Source organism: Microtus pennsylvanicus, chromosome 2 (genome assembly GCF_037038515.1).
Source record: "Microtus pennsylvanicus isolate mMicPen1 chromosome 2, mMicPen1.hap1, whole genome shotgun sequence".
Classification (NCBI taxonomy): Eukaryota; Metazoa; Chordata; class Mammalia; order Rodentia; family Cricetidae; genus Microtus; species Microtus pennsylvanicus.
The window spans coordinates 128,420,952-128,442,620 of NC_134580.1; the positions used below are offsets into that span (position 1 = coordinate 128,420,952).

General features: G+C 51.1%; 1 protein-coding gene across 1 annotated transcript in view; it reads left to right on the plus strand.

Annotated features, from left to right (window-relative positions):
• Nucleotides 1-226: 226 nt before the first annotated feature.
• Xkr7 (XK related 7) overlaps nucleotides 227-21,669 on the plus strand; it is a 28,428-nt gene continuing 6,985 nt past the window's right edge. Inside the window, exons 1-2 of the mRNA XM_075962535.1 lie at nucleotides 227-1,141; nucleotides 21,157-21,359. Coding sequence (XP_075818650.1) covers nucleotides 564-1,141; nucleotides 21,157-21,359 — 781 coding nt within the window. The 5' untranslated portion in view covers nucleotides 227-563. The remainder of the gene's footprint in view (nucleotides 1,142-21,156; nucleotides 21,360-21,669) is intronic.

Here is a 21,669-nt window from a genome sequence, read left to right on the forward strand (position 1 = left end):
AGAGACCTCTCAAGATCAAAGGAGGGGATGAAACAATAAGTGAACGCGGGGAACTAGGAAGTGGCTTTGGAATGGGAGTGACTGCTAAAGGTTATGGCAGGTACCCAAGCAGCTGCTCCCACCCCTGCCCTTTTATTCGCAGACCCCGGCCTTTTACCCTCTTGGGGCATTGCAAGACCCAAATCACCGGAGGTACCGCAAGAGATCAATGGAAGGGAGAGGAAAGGGCGGGGGCAATCAAAGAGAAATAGGGTCCAAGGGGAGGCCAGAGACAGCAAGCATGTGGTTGGGCCCCACTCCTCCGAGGAAGCCACGCGAGGGTGACCCGGGATGCTCTCCCCGCCCCGGCCCCCTCCCTTCCCAGGGGGCGGCCCACATCCAGACCGGAGTCCGGGTGGGGCGGCGCCGGCAAGGATGAATAATTGAGGTAGAGGGGAGGAGGAAGAGGAGCGGCGGAGGAAGAGCGGGAGGCGGGAGCCGCCCGCCCGCGCAGGGTCCTCCCCACTCCGCACCCCACCCGCTCCGCCGCCCGGAAGTCGCTCCCCGCCTCCTGCTCCGCCAACATGGCCGCGAAGTCGGATGGAGCGGCGGCCGCGGCCGGCCCGGGGCCCGAGGGGCCGGCGGGAACAGCCCGGGGCGGGGCGGGAGGGCGCGGGGAGGTGACGACGGAGATCGCGGGCCCGGGACCGGCGGCGGCGGGGGGCCCGGGGCCGCGCTACGAGCTGCGGGACTGCTGCTGGGTGCTGTGCGCGCTGCTCGTGTTCTTCTCCGACGGCGCCACCGACCTGTGGCTGGCGGCCTCCTACTACCTGCAGGGTAACAGCACCTACTTCGGCCTCACCTTGCTCTTCGTGCTGCTGCCCTCGCTGGTCGTGCAGCTGCTCAGCTTCCGCTGGTTCGTCTACGACTACTCGGAGCCCGCGGGGACCCCGGGACCCACCGTCAGCACCAAGGACAGCGACGGAGCCGCCATCAGCACCAAGGACAGCGCTGTCGCCTTCAGGACCAAAGAAGGCAGCCCGGAGCTGGTCCCCCGGCCCGCGCAGTCCTCGGCCAGCACCTACCGCCGACGCTGCTGCCGCCTCTGCGTCTGGCTGCTGCAGACCCTCGTTCACCTCCTGCAGCTCGGCCAGGTCTGGAGGTAGGAAAAGAGCAGGTGAAGGAAGCTTAAATCCTGGGGGTGGGATATTGCCCCAGATCTGTTCTGGCCTTTCTAGCCCGCCCTACTCCTGTCCTGACCCTCACCTGACCCACTCCAATGCAGCTCTGATTTCTTCTCAGTCGGCCCCTCACCGCTGCCAAACTCTGATGGACCCCAGATCCATAGCTTTGATCTGGCTAATGGGGCAAGAAACGGCCAGAGACCCTTAGTGATGTGTGAACAAGGAGTCGGGGAGCACGGGGACAAGTGTTATGCTTGCAACAGGGCACAGGCATCCCTCCAGTCCTGACCCCTCCTCCATGTCCAGGTACCAAGCCTAGACTTGGGGAAACATTCAGAAGTCTTTCCCAGCTCTCAGAGGCACTCAGTTCAGAATCGCAGCCCACCCCCAACATCCTGGGAGAGGCAGAACGTGAGGCAGCTAAATGACTATCCCGTCTAAACTTCCTAGTTCCGTTGAGAAAGGGTGTGGTGGATCCAGTCCACCACTCTTTGGCTCCTACTTCCTAAGGAGCTCCACAGAGCCCCACCCCCACCCCAACAAAAGGGGCCAAGGAGATTTGGAATCTTGACTCTGACACTAGATAGCTTCCGGCTGCCCGTTAGTCCTCAGACCGGAAAACAAGGCTAGGGTTTCATTCAAACTGTTCACTTCCAGGCTTCTTCCTTTGCCAGCAAGTAGGGTGCCTGCTGGGCTGAGTTAATTGGAGAGGGGGGAAATTCTAAACCACAGCTCCTCTCGAATCAGAATCACTCTACTTCCTTGGGCTGTACCCTGCAGTGACAAAATGAATTTGCTTGCTGTGTGATCTCAGGCACACCTCCTCCTTCTGAGTCTGTTTCTTCACCTGTGAAGTGAGAGGGAAGCTCTACTCTTCCCCAGCTCACTGACTTACTGTTACAGTTTTTTAACCTGTTGGGATGACTAGGCGAGGGGAGGTCTGTGTGAGGACTTTGCGTAGTTGGGGAATGTAAGGGATTATCATGACAGATGTGTGCAGCCAGCATGGGAAAAGTCCCTCTGCAGACATAGAGGATGGTTACTTACTCTGCTACTTTTTAGTGGATTCTGAATACTCAGAAAGTACAGTTGGACTGAGCATTGGAAACTGGACCCCTAGTGTTTGACCCAGCTGCTTGCTCACTTGCCGTGTGTCACTCTTGCTATGTTGTTGATCCTCTCTCTGCCTTAGTTTCCCCATCTTCACCCTCCAAGATGATGTGCTTAATCTGCTCTGTGTGCCCTGGAGTTGGGAGAGGGGGAAACACTATCCATGGTCTTATTATTATTAGCTTGACGCACAAAAATATTCATGTCTACATCCAGGAACTAATCTGCATTTATCATTCTGTGCCCAAATGGACAGATGGTGGGTTATTTTTAGATTTTGAAATGGTAACTTCCTATTCTGGGTAGCCAAAGCTTCATCCCCCTTTCCCTTCAGCCTAAAGTGGGCCAGCTACCCCACGACTCACAGGCCACCCTCCTCCTCCCCATTCAGAATCCACGTATACAAAGCTAATAGGAGTCTTCTTTCTTGAACAGAAACTGAATCTCCCTCAAATATGGAAAAAATGACCATAGAAGGGCATCCAAGGGGAGTGGCCAGAAGTGGCTAGGTGTCCTCCCAATTCCGTGGCTCTCTCCCCTACTTCCACTGTTCTATACTGGGAAAGTGAGAACAGAGATGAGATGACTGGACAGAGTAACCGTCAAATGAGCAAGGGGAACCCAACCTATGGGAGAGATTTGTGTCCATAGTATGATATTTTTAAAACTCAGACTCTTTCTGGGGGGAAAAAAGAAAGAAATTGGCTGTAGTAGTATCATGCCCATAAAAATTTTAGACAGGGTTTGCATGGTTCCAGCCTGTGAGTTCTTCCTCTTCTTTTCTCTTAAGCATCCACCTAGGCACCCAGCCCTAATTTACAATGCCATTACAATTATTTTATTAAGCACTCACTTTCTGCCAAGCCCACTGGTTGCCTTTTTTACTTTCATTCTCCCCTGTGTCTTTTTCTAATAATTCTGTCGTGTGGTTGGTATTATAATTTTCACTTGGCGGATGAGGGAACGGAGGCTGGAAGAGGGGGGCACCCTTGCCCAAGGTCACACAGTGAGCAACTGGAAGCTTTGGAACTCAAGAGTCTGCCTCTTCACAAGCCACGTTCAGTTCATCCACCTTGCAATTCTGCCACCAAAGTCTCCCCCAAAGCTTGAAGAATTATAAGTCTGAGGCTGTGAGATTGCATGATGACAGAACGTCCTGCTTCTGTGGTGGGGAGATAAGACTCTGGAAACAGGAGGAGGCAGTTGAACCGTGTGGGTAACGATGAGGAAACTGTGTACTGTGGGAAAATGCTGGATTTGGGGGAGGGCATGCCTTCAGAGGATTTATGTTTTCATCTTGGTTTGAAAGTGACCTTGGGCCAGGTTCTTCCATTTCTGAGCCTCAGTTTCCCTGTGTGTGAAATGATGCGATTAGATGCAGTGATCCCAAGGTCTGATATCTTTCTCATGACACTTAACGATGTGGTACACTGCCACAGAACAGCTTAAGGTCATCAGGGTCAATTTGGGGTCCTCCCCCAACACCCCTTCTATGTCTGGGTTACAGTTCTGTCCCTTTGCCTCCTAATGCGCCTGCCCTTTGGAGAGACTGCAATGAGTTGGTCACCTGCTGGGTGCTTCGTTCCAGCATAGAATAGAAATCACTTAAAGAAAGAAGTGAGACTGGGGTCTACAGAGAGCTGGAGAGCAATTGCTGACAGCTTGGCTGCTCGCTAAGTTCAGACTCTGCAGTCAGTTAGGAGAGGTCGCCTAGAAATGGCTACTGGGGAGGAGACATGCGCACCAGGTCACGTTAACCAGGCTGCGGTTCTGACTCTGGCTCTCTTGTCACTGATACTCTGGACCCTTGTCCCACAAGCTTTGGATTCTTAAACTGCCAAGGGCCTGGAATGAGCAGGAACATTCAGAGAATATTCAGGGAGAAGCCATCCAGTTTGACATGCCTAGAAATTAGTAGTGTTGGCACAACAGGCTACCACATGAGGTGTTCCAGCAGATGTTCTAGGTGGTGAGGCAGGGGCGGCAAGGAGGGAGCCATGCACCTGAGCCCTCCAGAGTGAAGTCTGGGAGACTGTGGGTCACTCTGTTCCCGATCCCATACCCTAGTTCTGAATTTCAATCATAAAGACAATTTCCACTTCTCAGGCCTATACGGTGCCTTCAAAAGCCAGGGGAGTCACGAGAACATGGGTGCATGGACTGTCGGAATGGGGGCATTGATGGGAAACAAGAGTCCTAGACATGACCAATGTACCACCTGGCCTCTCTAGTGATGCCATGAGAAATCATGGATCTAATGTTGCCAGGTCTTGATTTCTCAAGAGAAATGGGAATTAGAAAATTGGGAAATCAGCTACTAAGATTTTTTTAAAAATAGTTTCAGTAAGGGCTAGTGAAATGGCTCAGTGGGTAAAGGTGTCTGCTCCCAAGCCTGCCTGACAACCTGAGTTCACTCCCCCAGGACCCCTATGAAAGGATGAGAAACTGACCCCTGCAAGTAATTCTCTGATCTCTACACACACACACACACACACACACACGAGAGAGAGAGAGAGAGAGAGAGAGAGAGAGAGAGAGAGAGAGAGAGAGCACTTAAAAAATAGTATCAGTCAAAGGAAACGTTGGAGTAGGGGGCATCTTCTTTATACAACCCCAGCAAACACTTCCCAAGAGATAAGGTCCCTACACACAGATGTCATTAGTTAAACCTAACAGGAGGGAGCTCATAGACAGACACTGCACACTGCCATGTTGCAGCCAGGGCTATGTGAGCTGGTCCAGGCATCTCGCACTGAAAACCTTCCCCTGGTGGTTATTGATACATTCATTCATCTGACAAGGAAGCAAAACCCAGAGAAGTCAAGGGACTTGACTGAGGTCGGAGGAGTAAGTGTGGGGAGGGAAGGTGCTTGCCTCTTTGTCTGGTTCCCAAACCCAACTCCACCCAGATCATGACACACTTAGTGTGATGGGAGGGGGGGGGGTCATGGGAAAATGCCTTGAGGCTGGAGCAGTCTGAGTCCCTGGGAGGAGAGCAAACAGATCCCTTGGCGGGGCATAAATCTGGCAGTGGGCTGGACACCAGGCTGTTCTTAACCACCTCCCACCCCCAGCCCTCTGAGCTGTTAAGCCACTGAGGGCTGTTAAGCCAATTAAAGTTCCAACTCTGCCTCCTCTGGCCCTCTGGCCAGCAAAGCAGTAAGCCTTGAATCCCGCTCTCCCTAATCTTGAACTCATGGGTCCCAGCTTTACTTAGCTAAGCATGGCTTCCTAAGCCAATTAGTGTGAGACCTGGCATGGGATTCCTCCCCGGCTGTCAGATTCGGAGCACCTTGAGGTGGGGAGGAGGGGAGGTGACAGTGAGTTTCTGGGTCCTTCTAGCAGCTCACCGTGTCTAGCTGTTCCATCTCTGCCTGGGTGTGCCAGCAAACTCTACACTCCAGAGAGCTTCTGCTGTGAGTCAGTGCCGCTGTGACATCGGGTTCTGGGTTCCCCTTTGGGAAGCGGAATCACTGGCATAATGTGAAGATCATGAACTCTGGATCCAGGGTCTCCACTCAAATCCTGCCCCCACTGTCTTGTCAAACCACATAGTCCCCATCCCGTCTAAAGTAGGGACTATGACTGTACCTATCTGCTTCTTGTACTGTTTTGTGTTTAAGGAGGTGACATGTACCAAGGACTTAGCAAGGGCTGGTCCCTCATTTAAGTATTCAAAACCAGGTGGCAGAGCAGCTGAGGTGTCTTGGCAGGTAAAGGCGAATGCCATCAAGCCTGACAATTTGAGTTTCAATCCCAGGGACTCACATGGTGGAAGGAAAGGACCCCTGAGTCCCACATGTGAGCTGTGTCACACCCATGCCGCCCCTACACACGTGCACACAAAATATATTAATTTAAAGATCATTAAAAAGAAACAACCTGGGAGCAGCGGTTAGCACCATCATAGTCTGTGCACAGTAGTCAGCGGTGGGGGAGGGGTCTGTGCGCCACAGTGACATGGCTCTCGTGTATTTAATCTGCAGTCACTCGTCCAGCAGGCATTTATGGAGTACCTGCTGTATACCTGGACCTGCTCTAAGTGCCAAGGATAAAGAAAAGATTAAGGTGGTAATGTGAGCTCTAGTGGATTACATGGTAGAAATGCTATGGGAAAAGATGAAGTTGGGGCTGGGAGGATGGTCCAACAGGTGGAAGCCCTTGCTGTTCAGTCAGGGAGGAACTGAATTCTGATGTCTAATACCCACATAAAAAACTATGTGTGCCTGTGACCCAAGTGCTGGGGCTGTGGAGACAGGAGGATGTCTGGGACTTGTTGGCTGACAGTCTCACCCCACAGTCAGAAAAAGATCATGTCTCAAGGGAACAAGGCAGAGAAGAAAGCAACAGGACACTTGGCACCCTTCTGTGATCTCTGTGGGCCACCTGCACATGCACACAGGTACATACACCACACACACAAAGCTGAAACAGGCCAGGGATCCAGTAAGCCACGGGGCTCTGATGATCTGGGGAGGGAAGCCTCACAAAGGAGGTGGTGGTATGTGGGTGGATGGCTGGTCTAGTCAGGGAGAGGGATGGGAGGGCAAAGGGAAACGGAGCAGCCAGAGGCAGCAACAGTGGGGAGAGGGTAAAGTGAGGCTAGTGCCGGGCCTTTCGACTCCGAAAGGGAATGCCAAGAGTGTCTGTCCAGAGAAGAAGGGATGGACTCCCTTTCACAATGTCCACTCTGGCTGCTGGTGAAAAGTGGACTGCAGGGAGGTCAGGGCAAGTCTGGGGACACAGGAGTCTCCAGAAGATCTAAGTGAACAGGATGGAGCTGGACCAGAGTTGTGGCAGCAGGGGTAGACTCCACACCAGGCTGGGCCCACAGGAGCTCTGTCTTTCTCTGGCTCTTCCTCAGTTTCCTCATTCATGTGGGTAATGACCACAACCCATTCTCCAGAACCAGCAATATCCTTGCACCCACCACTTTGTGTGACTTTGGGCAAAGACGTAATTTACCTGTCTCCTGGTAACAATAACACCATCATTTGGCTTGGGGTGTCATAAGCTAAATAATGGATATGTCGTGTTTAGCACCCCTTGCCTGGAACACAGAAGCACTCAGTTGTGATTAGCCCTTGCTGTTTCATAATCATTTGTAACAGTGGTCATAAGTTAGGGTCTGTAGTCTTTCCAGGCTGTGTCACGGTCCTCTCGCTGTCGTTTCAACCCTGGTGCCCATTTTTCTTATGTTGGTTGTGAGTCTGGCGTTTTGAATCATCACACCCACATCTCAAACATGTTTACAACTGCTTGGGCTTGGCTACAGCCCCTTCACAAATGTTCCTCCCTGTGTTGAATTGGCAGGGTTGTTCCAGCGTGGCCTCCCCACGCACCTCCAGAGAGACCCTGGCCAGTGTGCTCGGCTCCACCCTTCCTGCCCCCTGCCACCAAGCAGCAACAGTCCACCAGAGCCTCTCCTAACAGACACAGAGCAGGGGCGGCAGGCAGGCCCTGTCCTCTGTTTGATCTATAAAGACCACACAGGCGAGAAACCCTGGGGAGCCAGGAGAGGGAGAGCAGCAAGGAAGTGGCTTTGAACCCCAGCAGCTGGGGCAAAGGTCCCTGGGGAGAGGAGGAGGCAGTTGGAGATCTACTAAGGCTTCTGATCTGGACTCTCCACTCTCCACCCTGCCTTTGTAAAAGTGTCCAAATTCTTGTCCTGGGAAATGCTATCAGCTCCCTCCACCAAGTCCCTCCCACCTCACCCCACCCCACCCACAGCCAGAGGCAGTTGAGGATTCTAGATCTGGTGTTCAGAAGCCCAGGGTGTCCTCGGCTCTCCTCTTCCCCATCTTGCACCAGAGCTCTTGGCTTCACCCTCTGTCCCCTGTCGCTAGAAGCAAGTCGCTGATCCCCGATGCCCAGGGGCTACTTTCTCCATCAGCATCCTCTCTCACTCGCCACCTCTATACACCCTGTGGGCCGACTGCCTGGTTTTGTGCCAACTTGACACAAGCTAGGATCATCAGAGAGAAAGGAGCCTCAGTTGAGAAAATGCCTCCATGAGTGCCAGCTGTCGGGCATTTTCTTAATAACGATCAATGGGGGAGGGCCCACCACACCCCATTGTGCGCAGTGCCACCCCTGGGCTGCTGGTCCTAGGTCCTATAAGAAAGCAGGCTGAGCAAACCATGGGAAGCAAGCCAGTAAGCAGCTCCCCTCCATGGCCTCTGCATGAGCTCCTCCTGCAAAAATTCCCATCCTGTCTTCCTTCAGCGATGAGCAGCAATGTGGAAGGGTCAGCTGAATAAGCCCTTTCTTCCCCAACTTGCTTTGGTCCTGTTGTCATCACAGAAACAGTCACCCTAAGATGCCCTTTGAGGCCACACTCCCTGTTGCTTCTTTCTCAAAACTTTTCTCCAACAGCCCCAGCACCACCCTCAGCCCCTCACACCACCTTTCACTTCCTCATCCGGGCCAAAGCCATCTTTATAACCTCAAGTGGAACTGCTTGGCAGCTTTGCTTGTTGAAGAGCTGTACACTCGCCTCACCCAAAACTGTCTCTTTGGGAAGAGGTGTGATGAAGGGGATCGCCACTTGCTGATTTTGAGTTTTCTTATGTTTGGAGACAGGGTCTTACGTGTGTCCCAGGCAGGGCTTGATGGCCACTAAGAGGCCCCAGGTGATCTTGAACTTCTAATCTTCTCAAGATCTAGGTTTGTAGGGTATGCACCACCACGCCCTGATTTATGTGTTGCTGGGGATCGAACCCAGGACTTAGTCCATGCTAGCCAAGCGCTCTATGACCTGAGCTACATCTCCAGCCCACAGTTTGCTATTTCTTGTATTGTTTGAAGATTTTACTTCTGGTTTTTAGTTCATGAGGACATAAATGTATACATTCATGTCTGCTATAAAAATTAGCTATTTTGACCAGATGGTGGTGGTGCACACTTTTAATCCCAGCACTCAGGAGGCAGAGGCAGGCAGATCTCTATGAGTTCAAGGCCAGCCTGGTCTACAGAGTGAGTTCCAGGACAGGCTCCAAAGCTACGTGGAGAAACCCTGTCTTGAAAAAAAAATCAGTTGTTTTGATGGGTCTGGTGGCATCTGACTCTGTAATTCCCACACTTGGAAGACAAGCAGATCTCTAAGAGTTCAAGGCAGACTGGTTCATGTAGCGTCAGCTAGGGCTACTTAGTGAGATCCTGTCTCAGAAAATAAAGAATATGACTAAAAATTAGAGTTATTGTTTATTAAGACTCAGATTACATCATTGCATCTGTGACAGACAGGATGAAGCACAAAGACCTACAGAAACAAACCCTATTCCGCCACCTCCACGGTTTTCAGCGAGCCACTGGGCTAATCTGAACCTTGGTTTTCCTCTCATCTGTGAGGAAGGGATAGGAAGTCCCATGTGACAAGCCACTGTGCAGGTGCAGTGGAAGAATGCATAGAGCATGTTTATACATTATTAAGAATTATTAAGTCCATAACAGTGTCAGTGTTAACTAGCATTACTGATCCATTTTACAGATGTGAAATTGAGTTACAGATAGGACTAGCCTCCCAGCTGGTAGCAAAGCCAGGCTTGAAAACCATGTGGTCAAGCCTCTCAACCCTCTGTGTGTGGGTTCTAAGCCATCCCTCCTTCTGCTAGCTAAGCATATGTTTTTTTTAAAAAAAAAAAAAAGATTAAAAATTGGGTGTATCCATGTGGGTGTGTGCATGTGAGTGCAGTTGCCCCCCAAAGCTAGCAGAGGTCCCTTGAGTTAAGTTGCAGGCATTTGTGAACTGCCTGATACGGTGCTGGGAACTGGGTTCAGGTCCTCTGCCAGAGCAGCCAGTGCTTTCAAATATATATATATATATATATATATATATATATATATATATATATATATATATATATATATATTTAAGGCGTTTGTGTGCATGTGAGTGTGCATTTGTGTCTTCAAGAGTGGATACGCTATGGGCATGTGCAGAGATCAGAGGAGGACAGGTCAGTCCTAGCCTTACACCTTGAGGCGGGGCTTCTTATTGCTTTGCCAGCCCACCACTTCCTGGGGCTTCTCCTGTTTCTGGTTTCCATCTCACCATAGGAGTACTTAACTACAGACACACATACTACTGCACTGCCCCCCCCCCAATACATTTTACGTGGGTTCTGGGGATTCAAATGCTGGTCTCCACACGTGCACAACAAGTGCTCTACCCACTGGCCCACCCCAGCCTAGTTAAGTGTGTTCTTATAGACTGATCAATCGGGTATTACTTTGAGAGTGGGAAGGAAAAAAATATATGTCAGAAAAGCCTCTAAACCGTTTTATTTTAATGTAAAATAAAGTATCTGCCGTTAACATTCTGGGCTCTTTCTCAGCCGTCCCCTGGGCTCATCACTCATGCCTGTCAGCCCATCTGGCGGCTTTGTCCACAGATCACAAGCCAGGGGAGGCCTGGCCTTGTCCTTGCTACCTTTGCTGGCCTTGCACTCAGCCAGTTCCTGGATGAGGAGCCTGACGGAACACGTTTGGGCTTCGTGGCTGTGGTATCAGAGCTAAGGCGGTGTAAAAGCCTGCCACTCGGGCACAGCAGTGAGGTTTGCTGGGACTCCAGCATCAGCCTTCTGCTGCCAGTGGGCTGAGGGCTAAGCAGAGGAACCCTGAGTCCAGTTCCCAGAGGAAAAAGGCATAGCTGATTTAGGAGACAAGAAGTAAAACTCCTTGTGGGAAGTGGATGCTCAGTGATGTTGGTGTGAATTGAACAGAACCGCTGAGATCAGAGTCCTGGGCCAGTCATTTCCTCTCTCTGTGGAGTTCATATGGGGACTTGAGAATTTTGGCCCGAGTTTTCCCAGGGCTCAGGAAAGAAAAAGGAGCCCAGCACTCCGGGTCCCGGGCTGGTCAAGATCCCATCACCTTGTAGCTGTGTGATCCTGGGGAGAACTGCTCATCAGCCAGAGTTTGTCTGTAAAGTGGAGAGATGGTGGTCCAGCCTCTGGGTTCTTCCAGAGACACCAGCACTTGTTACAGGGGCACCTCTGAAGTGTGCTGCTGCCCTTGCGGCCCGAGTGGCATCCCATCCTAAAGCTTAGGGGCCAAAGGGGAGAGGCTGCTGGAGAGGAGCATCTTCTGAGGAGCCCCACCAAGGAAAGATCCTTGTTCTGTGGCCCCAAGGTTTTGTGCACGCAGATGATCCAAAGTTAAACGGAGGTGGGGGCTTTTTTTGTAAATATGAGAAGACCTTGCCGCTCTTTCAAGGGCGCAAACACCCACTAGCAGAGGGTGTGGAGGAAGTGGCTAGCTGGCAAAGACACTGTAAGCAGGGACTTGACTTCAGTTTAAAGGACAAACTAGATGACTGTAAAGCCCCTTATGGTTTAAATTCACAGTTCTGACTCGGGGTCTTACAATACTGAGTCCCAGTCTGCTGGACTGGCACACTGCAGGCTGCAAACCCCGTGACATTTGGGGAGACCCAGCCTGGGATGTGTTCCTTTCCCATAATGCTATTCACCTATTTTCTATTGCTTTCATTTTATGTATTTACTTCTAAAACTTAATCTACCTGTTCCTTTTCACAGTGCTGGCATCAAATGCAGCCTCTCACACATGGTAGGCAAGTGCTCTGCCCCTGAGCTACACATCCCAGGCATTACCTACTTCTTAAAGCGGTATTTTAGTTTTTAGTGTGCAAAATTCTAAATGTATACAAAAGCAGAGTGACTAGGATAATGAAGCCCACATTGGATCGTTAATGTCATTGACTCTTGGCCAGTTTGGTTTTGTAGCGTTCAGTGCTGTCTGCTGAGTCTGTGGGGTCAGCAGTGTTCGGTATCTGCACTGTCTAATGGGAGCCACCAACCACCAACAGCTATTGAGTCCTTGGAATGGGAGCAGAGGGACAGATGAAATACATTTTTAAGTGAATTAAATTTCTCAAAATTTATTTCTATTGTATGTGCACAAGTCTCTCATTGGCCTGGAACTTCACACAAGAAGTAAACTTCCAGGGGTCAGCCTGTCTCGGGCTCCCAATTTGACATCCCTGGGATTGCAGGTGGGAACTGCCATGCCTGGATTTTTACATTTTCATTTTTATGTATAAAAAGTATTTTGCTGCATGTATGCTTAAGCACCATATGCACGCCTGATGCCTGCAGAGGTCAGAAGAGGGCATTGGATCCCCTGGAACTGGAGTTACAGATGGTTGTGAGCCACCATGTGGGTGCTGGGGACCAAAGCCAGGTCCTCTTAGAAGAGCAGCCAGTGTTCTTAACTACTGAGTGTGTGATGCGTATAAGCCCAGGAAGGCTTTCTTTTAAAGTCATGTGATATTTCCTTAATTGGTTGCATAATTTTTAACCTGAGACTTTCCTTTTTGCATTGATATCCTAATTGCTGGCTGGGCTTGAAAAAATGTATAAGGGAGAACATTGCATTTCATATTCTGTCATTGAATTTCATATTCTCTCAGGGCATGGCTGGTTAGCACTGAGGCGCAGCTGCCTCTTTAGATAGGGCATGCCTCTGTAGCTCCCCCAGAGCCCCGGAAAATGAAAACAGCTCAGTTCTCGGAGCACCCTACTTCTGAAATCTCTGTCAGACCACAAGTAACCAGATGCGATTCTTCCTTTCTACATTAGTGTCCCGGTACCTTCAAATGTCACCAGGAGATTGGAATCAAGGCCCTCCCCACCATCTCCTAACATCCTCGCTCCACCCAGGGACTGAGGGGAAGAGAAAGAGCAAACAAAGGTCCCTCAGAGCACAGGATGCCAAATCTGAGTCTCTCCTGCACATCACTAACCCATAACATAGATGGCAAAGTTGAGGCTCAGAGAAAGGAGGGTTGTGAGAGGCCAGAACCTGATCCCAAATACTTTGCTCCGAAACAGCTGTCTGTTTTTCTACGAAGCAAGAATCTGGACCCTGGCTGGGAGCTGGTGAGCAGGGCGGGATAGGAGAAGTCTCCGACTTTTAGCTAGGGCCTAAAACAGTGGCCGGAAGTATTTGGCCTGAGGCCAGCAGAGAAGAGGGGCTGTGAAGGAAGAGGGAGACAGCCTGGCTCCCCGCACCACATGAAATGGGAGCCAAACGTGTAAAATCACAATCTTTACTGACATTTAGGATTCTTTTGGCTGCCAACCCCAGGAAGGGACTATTTTCGCATCCGTGCAGGAGTGCTCAGCATTGAGGGGTAAACCAATGGGAAAGGGTGTTGATGCCCCCCTTCCCGGGCTGCACTGCGGTTTCACAGGTGGAGACTTCGTTCCGTGGCTAGTTTGACCCATGCCCTGGTGAAGTGAAGGGCACACAACTCCAGTGCTTTCCAGCTACTGGACTAGGTGCCAGGTCTCTCCTCCAAATTTCTGGTAACGGTAAAAAGGCCAACCTTTGCTCTCACCTGGCAAGCGACCCACCCTCCACTCTTTTCCCCTTGACTGAGTTCCCCACACCTAAGCAGCACCTCTAAAACCATCACCCCCATTTAAACCTTCCTGGGTCCTGCACGGTGGCTCCTCATCTCTCACTTTCTCCCTCTCCCTAACCTCAGGACCTTTGCCCCGGTTGCTTCCTCTGCCAGGCTCTCCCTCCCCTCCCTTTTCCACCTGCTTAGCTCATGTGCCTGCTTCAGACTGATCAGCAATGGCAACTTCCAGAAAATCTTTCCTGACTGCCAGCCCTCTCCAGTCCCACTGTTTTTTTCTATGCTGAGTAATTTTGACTTTTTGCTTTGTTTAGTGAGTCTCACTATGAGGACAGACTAATTGGAAGTTATTATGTAGCACAGGCTGGACTTGGACTCACAGAAATCCTTCTGCCTCCGCTTCCTTGTTTTGCATTTTGAGATAGGGTTTCACTGTACAACTGGACTGGCCTCAGACCACCAATCCTCCTATTTTGACTTCCCGAGCACAGGACTACAGGCGAGTACCATCATGCCTGATAGAAAATCCCAGGCCTCCCTTCTGACAAGGCCTCTCAGTGGGCAGCTCCTTTAAGAAGCCTTGCTTAAGTGTCTTCTGTTCCCACTTTCTGGTTTCTCAATTGCACTGGGAGGTGATGCTTAATGTGAGTTGATAGCATCATCAACAGGCCCCGCACAGTCCTCTGTTGTCCTACAAAGAGGTGAAGGGCTTGGAGGGTGGGAGTACTGCTGTCTCCTGAGCCCCACCCTCAGCCTGCAGGGGTCACAGAGCGAGGTCCATTTGGAGACAGAGGTGTTTAACAGGCTGTTTCCCTGGATGGAACGGGCAGAGCCGGGAAGCCTCTGGAAGCTGCTGTGGTTTTGGCACAGAGCCCCGAAGGGGTGTGGGGAGGGGCGAGAACACACGCTCAGAAACTCGGAGACCGACAGATGGAGGAGCTGAGGATGTGAGAGACACAGACAGACAGAAAGGAACCCAGAGTCAGGAAGAAGAGAACCAAGCGGTGGAGGATGGCTGGAAAGCGGGCAGTCACGCCGAGCCACGAGCTGAGCAGCAGGCCAGCAGATGGACCAGTCAGTGAAGGACTGGGAGCCCCAGGCAGACAGATCCACAGGGAGGAAAGCAAAGCTTGTGTCCACAGGACAGGCAGATGAACAAAGTCTCTGCACAACAGAACGATGTGTAGTTTGCAGGTATACAGGTGGGCTGGCTTGGGGTACCTGCAGGAGACTCACAAATTGACAGACAATGGTAAAGGAATGGATAGAGAAGACTGCCATTCAAGCGACAGACAATGACCTGGGGTCTGAGGCCAGGTTTGCCTCTCTGAGGAGAGACTAAAACCAATGACAGAAACATCACCTCATGCTAGAGACTTGGGGGTTGACTCAGCAACAAGGGAGAGATGGGGTAAGCTGGGTGCTAAGCCCAGAATTTCTCAGGAACATTGAACCCTCCCTCTCGTTTCCCCTTCCTTCTGTGCATTAAAGAAAATCCCTTGGGCTCTGGAAGATGCTAGGCCACAGGGGTGACCTGAGAGGGGAAGAAGAGTGAGTTCTGTCCATTTATTGACTCTGCTCATGGAGGTCATGGGGTCCTAGGGGAGCTGAGGAGCTCGAGCTGATGGATTCAGACACTAACTGTTGGCTTCTTTACTTCTCAGGCCAGACAGTTTTGCTCCCAGCCCCAGCTGTTTATGCTTACTGGTTCTTTGGGTTTCTAGAGCACACTTCGCTTCCTCTCTTAGCATAAGACAGTGAGTTGGGGGCTGGCAAGATGGCTCAGAAGGCAAAGGCCCTAACCATGAGGCCTGACCACTTGATTGAGTCTCATGGGAGGAGAGAACTGGCTCCTGCAGGATGTCCCCCACTTCCACACATGGCACACACACACACACACACACACACACCAATGAATTCAGTAATTTTAGTTTGTTTTAGAGACAGGAAGTCAAAAAGGACACAACAGGGTTCAGGTCTGTAATCCTAACCCTTGGGAGAACCAAGCAGGAGGAATTTCATGAGTTCTAGGCCATCTGGAATTTTTAGCAAATTCCAGGCCAGAACTGTATAGCAAGACCCTATCTCAAAAACCTGCCAAAGACTGGGAAGCAGAAAGTTCAGTCCCAGTAGCTGTCTCCTTAGCCCTGTAAAGTGGGGTCACAACCTACAGTGGCCTGTGGGTTAAGAGCTCACCCTGGCTTCAGACCACGGACATCTGAGAATCATAGAGGAAAGGAGACTAGCCATGTTAGAGGGGCACCAGGGAAGGCTTCCCAGAAGAACAACAGAATAAATGGGCAGTGGTGTTCTGGGAAGTGTTCTGACTCCACGCAGACAGAGACGGAGGCCCAAGCTCTGCCGAGACCAGAGAGAAGACACACATTTATCCTTTCAATCAACATTTATCTCTGCCTTCTACCTATGTAAAAGCAGAGGACACTCTGGTGACCAGGACAAGCAAGGTCCCTACCTCATGGAGCACCAGTGACTGAACAGAAAGACACTGTCTAGGGACTGAGGATGGAACTCAGTTGGCAAAGAACTTGTATCACACGCACGAAGCCCTGGGACTGATCCCAGTGCTTCAGAAACAGGATGTGGTTTCTCACACCTGTGATCTCAGCACTCAGGAGATGAAGGCTGGAGGATCAGGAGGAGTCAGGCAGGCATGTGATGGACTAGAATAATCCTTGGACGGGAGAAGTACCAGTGTGGGATGGGTGGTCTCCTCAAAGAATGTGTTGGGGAGCTGATGAGGAGCCAGAGCAGGATCCGGGGAAGGGCGTTCCAGGCTGAGCCCGCAGCGAGTAAGGAAGTCCTGAGGCTGGAGCAAGTCTGGCAGGGACGTCCAATGCAGCTGGGGTGTGGAGAACAAGCAGACAGTGGTTTGAGATACAGTGAGAGAAACGGGCAGGCCAGATGGTTGGGAGCCTGTGAGCTGGGGGGAGAAGCTTGGGTTTCATTGCCAGTGTGATAAGAAGCCTGTGTGAGGTTTCCAGAAAGGGGATGACCCGATCCAATAGGCTTTAAGAATTACCCGCTGGTTGCTATCTGTGGAATGGACTGTAGGGGGCAGGAGTGGCTGGACAGAGACCCAGAAAGGAGGCTGAGAATGTGGTTGTCCTGACAAGAGATGACGGGAGATGCCTGTACCGGGTGGTGGCCCCCACCCGTGAGACGGATGGAGCAGGGGCTGGAGAGGTGGATGGGAGTGACACAGGATGCATTTTGGAGAAAAGCAAGTCTGGATTCCTTGTCTAGAGTTGGAGTGTCCTGTGTGAGCGTTACCAGTCCCATCCGTGGTGAAATCTGCCTCTTTCAACTTTCTTTCAAACAGAGAAGACAGCAGAGTGCATGGGATTTCTGGCGGAGGTTTGAAGAGGCAGTTGCTTAGTGGCCCGAAGGAGCTAGAGACCACCACCCAACATAAGCTCCTCTTCTCTCCACCACCACTGTGTGCACATCCCTCTATAGTTAGAAAACTACTGCTAACTCTATCACTTGATTCTCACAATAAGGAAAAAGATTAGATTCAGGGAAGCAGAGACTATCCAAGACCATAAAGCAGGGTCCAGGGCAGGATTGGGACACAACCCCACACACCCAGTGTACCTCCATCCTGCCTTTAGGATCTTCATTCTGGTGACAGTGGTGCAAACAGGGTGACAGGTTCCAGCCCTGTTTCAGAGAAGGAGAAACTGATCAGGGGACATGAGGTTGCATGTCCTGGACAGTGTTGTTTTAAGACCTCTGTGGCGCAGCATCTATCAAGCATATTAAAACACAGTCACATCAAACATCAAATGTAAATTATATATAACTAGATAAAAGCCAAATTGCAAATGACTAGCTGACATCATGTTCTGTTTTACAGACATTTAATTAAACATTTATTAATTTTGATTCTGCAGTTTTTCCCTGGGTTTTGAAGCCAATTTTCCCCCACAAGCCTCAAACACTCCCCTAAGCCCATGAACATCTCCCAGGTCCCTGGCAGCGAGTAGTTAGTGCTGGCTGGAAGAAACAGCCCCTGCTTTGCCAAAAGGACCAGAGTAAGGCTGGGCTCAAAAAGGCTAGGCCTTTTGTCCTTAGGCTGCAGTGTGGATTCTGTGCTACCCTCTGACCCCCAAGCACCATGGACAGGTGGCAGAAGCCTCCTTTCCAGCCCTCTCCATCTCAGTCTTGGATGATGTGAGCCCTTTGTCTGCGGTTAGCTGGAAGCTGGCAGAGGAAAGAGTAGGAGTGGGCGGGGAAGTAGCAGGAGGTCTGCCAGGTGGTGACGGATGCTGGCGGGGCTGGCACCTCCCTCATCCTAACCTGGGCGGAAACAGATGGTCCTCTAGCCTCAGAGAGACTTCCAGGGTATTGCTCTTCTCCAGCTCCCCAGGCCCCTTCTCACTGGACCAGCTGGCCTCTCCTTCCTGTTCGAAGCCACAAGAATGAGGAAGGGAGTGGGGGCAGGCCTGGAATGAAGGTCTGTGTTCTCGGGCCCTCAGCAGCCCTGGGGACCACCTGTCCCCCCCCCCTATAGTCCTCAGAGTCCTTTGTTCTCTTTCCCAGATCTGGTGCATCATCCCCTTAGCTCATCCCTGTCACTCCAGCCTGGACCAAACCCAGCCTTTCCTTGGCTTCCCTCCAAGGCAGTCCTCAGAGTAGGCTTTCGAGGCTCCGAGCTGATCCTATTACCTCCAATTTTGGGATTCAGATTAAAAATTAAACTTGTGCTCTCCGGTTCCAATTCCTTTTTTCAGGGATGAAACCCGGGGCCATGCACATACTCAGCACATCCCCCACTGCTGAGTAACGGCCCTAGCCCTGCAGCCTAGAACTGGCTGCAGGATTTGATGAACTTTCACAATTCTGGTCTTTCTGTGCCCCATCTCATTGGAAGCTTTCAGTCTAAGTCAAGCACAGCAAACCTCAACCTATTGCCCTTAAAGGGTATGGGCTCCCATTGCCTCTGCACTTTGTATCTGCCCATTCTCTTGAATGTTCTCCTCTACTGCTCTCCTCAAGTGTGTGCGCAAGATTATTTCTTTGTATTTTATGCACATGTGTGTTTTGTCTGTATACATGTCTGTGTACCATGTGTATGCGGTGCCCACAGAAGAGAGCATTTGATCTCCTGGACCTGGAGTTACAGATAGTTGTGAGCTGCCATGTGGATGCTGGGAATTGAACCTGGGTCCTTTGGAAGAGCAGCCAGTGCTCATAACCAACGAGCTATCTCTCCAGCTTTCCCCCCACCACTAGTATTTTTTTATTGTATTTTATTGCTCAATTGGTTGATTGATTTGATGTTTTTTGGTTTTGGTTTTGAGACAAAGTCTCTTTATGTAGCCCAAGCTGGCCTTGAACTTGTGATCCTCCTGCCTCAACCTCCCAAGTGTTGGAATTAGAGACAGTGCCACCAGGCCTGATGCCACATGTTTTCATGAAAACAGAAATTAAAACCAGGCATTGCAGTGCCTATAGAAAGGGAGGTAGAAGGTGGAAGCAGAAGCATTAGGAATTCAGTACCAGCTTGAGCTAACTTGGGAGTTTAAAGTCAGTCTGGGTTACATGAGAACCCACCTTAAAAACAGAGATAGAACAAACAAAACCTGGCAAGGTGGCACATATCTGTAATGCCACCACTCGGACGGTGGAGGCAAGAGGATTTGGAGTTCAAAGTCATCCTTAGCTACTCAGTTCTAGATCAGCCTGGAGTACAGGAGATACTGTTAAGAAAGAAAGAGAAAGAGAGAGGGGATGGAGAGGGGAAAAATTCTCCCTGACTGCCCCTCTTCCCTGCCAAAGTTTTCCATCTCAGTCTCATGGAAGGGAAGAAGGGAAGGGCAAGATACATAGAGGCACAAACCTAGTACGGAGCTAGGTTGACGCACGCTGCTACATGACTGAATGATGCTGTCAGAAAACTGGGGGACAGGCGGAGATGACTTATCACCATTCATCATAAGAAATCATCAAGTCCTGGGGTTGCCAAGCAGCCAAAGGAACAGTCCCCTTTCCTCCCTGGCTACCCAAGTAGCAGGGAGGATGGATGTTAAAAAGCAGTATCATATTGAAGAAGTGTCAGCAGCATTAATTGGGGACAGGAGGACCCCAAATTGGATGTTTTGGGCCACATTTTAGGGAGAAAGTCTATGACACAGGTCACTAGTTCTGGGAGGGTCAGAGCCACCAAGCTCTCTAATTTTCATACGGAGACCCTGTAGCACCACAGTTCCTTCCATAAGCTGTCAGCACACCGTGTATCTGTTGATCCCATGGTTCCAATGGCCTAGGAATGCCAGCACTTTCCCATCCCTAGTGGCTCAGTTTGATGTCCAGGCAACAGGTCACTGGATCTGTGTTAGACCCTCTCCTCCTGTTTTCTGGGAAGCCACTTTTAGAGAATCCATCTGTGGTTTAGTCAAAGAGCTAACCTGTCATTTCCAAAGCTTTTCAGGGTCTGGGGAAAGGCAGGTTCTGTGGGCACATGGAGAAATTAGACTCAAATCCTCATCCCACGTGAACACTGCTCTTGAACATCTACCCTCTTTGCTACTTGAGTAGGAATGAGCACATGCTCAACAGAGTAAATGAGAAGTAGAGTCCGGAATTGAACTCGGGGCTTAGATCCTTCCTGTCTACTCCAAGGTTATCAGAGTTATTAAAGTCAACGGGCTTGCAGCCAGGCATTCTTTCTTTTGAGATTACATGGGTTGAGCACCTACTGGGTGCTAAGAACTGAATGTGCAGTGTTTAGCAGGTGATGGAGTCCCTGGAATGGAGTTTAGAGCTGGGGGAGATGTGTGCCTAGCTGGGAAGTTAAACCCACAGTGGCAAGATCTGGAGCAGAACTGGGACTTGGGGCTGGGAGGCTGAGGGAGGCTCCTACCTCGGGGGAGGCTGTGGTCAGCAAAAGCCCAATATTGGAAACAGGAGCAAGACTTACCTAGGTTTGGGGCTGGGATGGGGTTAAGGAACGGGAAGGGATGTTCCAGGAAAGAGAACAGCAAGTGTAAAAGGCAGACTGTGAGGACATCTGTCAAATGCCCTGGAATCTGTGGCCTGTGTCAAACAACCCGATATGTTTGTTGGGTGAGCAGCTGAGGCCCGGAGCAGTGGGTCAGGACTGCAGCCTGGCACCAGCTGTGATCCATACAAGAAACCCGTGGCCAAACCTCTTCAAAGTTTCCATCGAGAAGCGGTGTTGTCTAATGGTTAGTACCCAGAATTGAGTTCTGGTTCCGCTATTGGCTAACTGTGTGGTCATGGGGTCACTGGCCCCCAGTTCCTTCCTCAAAACTGGAGATGGGTACAGGACTAGACTAGAAGCTAATGGACGCACTCGGTGCTCCGCAACCACGTCTAGGAGAGTCGAGCCCACAGTCAGAGAGTAGGTCATCCTGGTAGGGAGCTCTCCCTGGCGCAGGCAGGGAGGCTGAGGTGGGCAGGAACACGAGCCGAGCCGGGAAGAGCCTGGATCTGAGCACCACCTCCCCGCAGGTACCTGCGAGCCCTGTACCTCGGGCTACAGAGCCGCTGGCGCGGGGAGCGGCTGCGGCGCCACTTCTACTGGCGGATGCTGTTCGAGAGCGCGGATGTAAGCATGCTTCGTCTGCTGGAGACCTTCCTGCGCAGCGCGCCACAGCTGGTGCTGCAGCTCAGCCTGCTGGTCTACCACAACCGAGAGCCAGACCTGCTGACTGGTGAGCCCCGCCACCTGCTGGCCCCTGGGGATACCTGCGTCCCGCCCCAAAGGCTGTCCTGTCTGGCCAGGGTTTAGGAAACCACACACCCTCAAGACCCTCTAGGCCTCTGCAGACCTCCCCTTCCCCCTGACTTGTCTCATCCACTCTGACACCACCCCTTAGACACCCTGGGCTCCTCTCCCTCCTCGATTGTCAGGGCAGATCATATCTTACCGCTGCCCTTTACTCCTTCCAATAAACCTTAGGCCCTGAGGGAGTCCTCTGCCCTCTACGTTCTACAAATTGTTGAGTCCTAGTCTGCATCCAC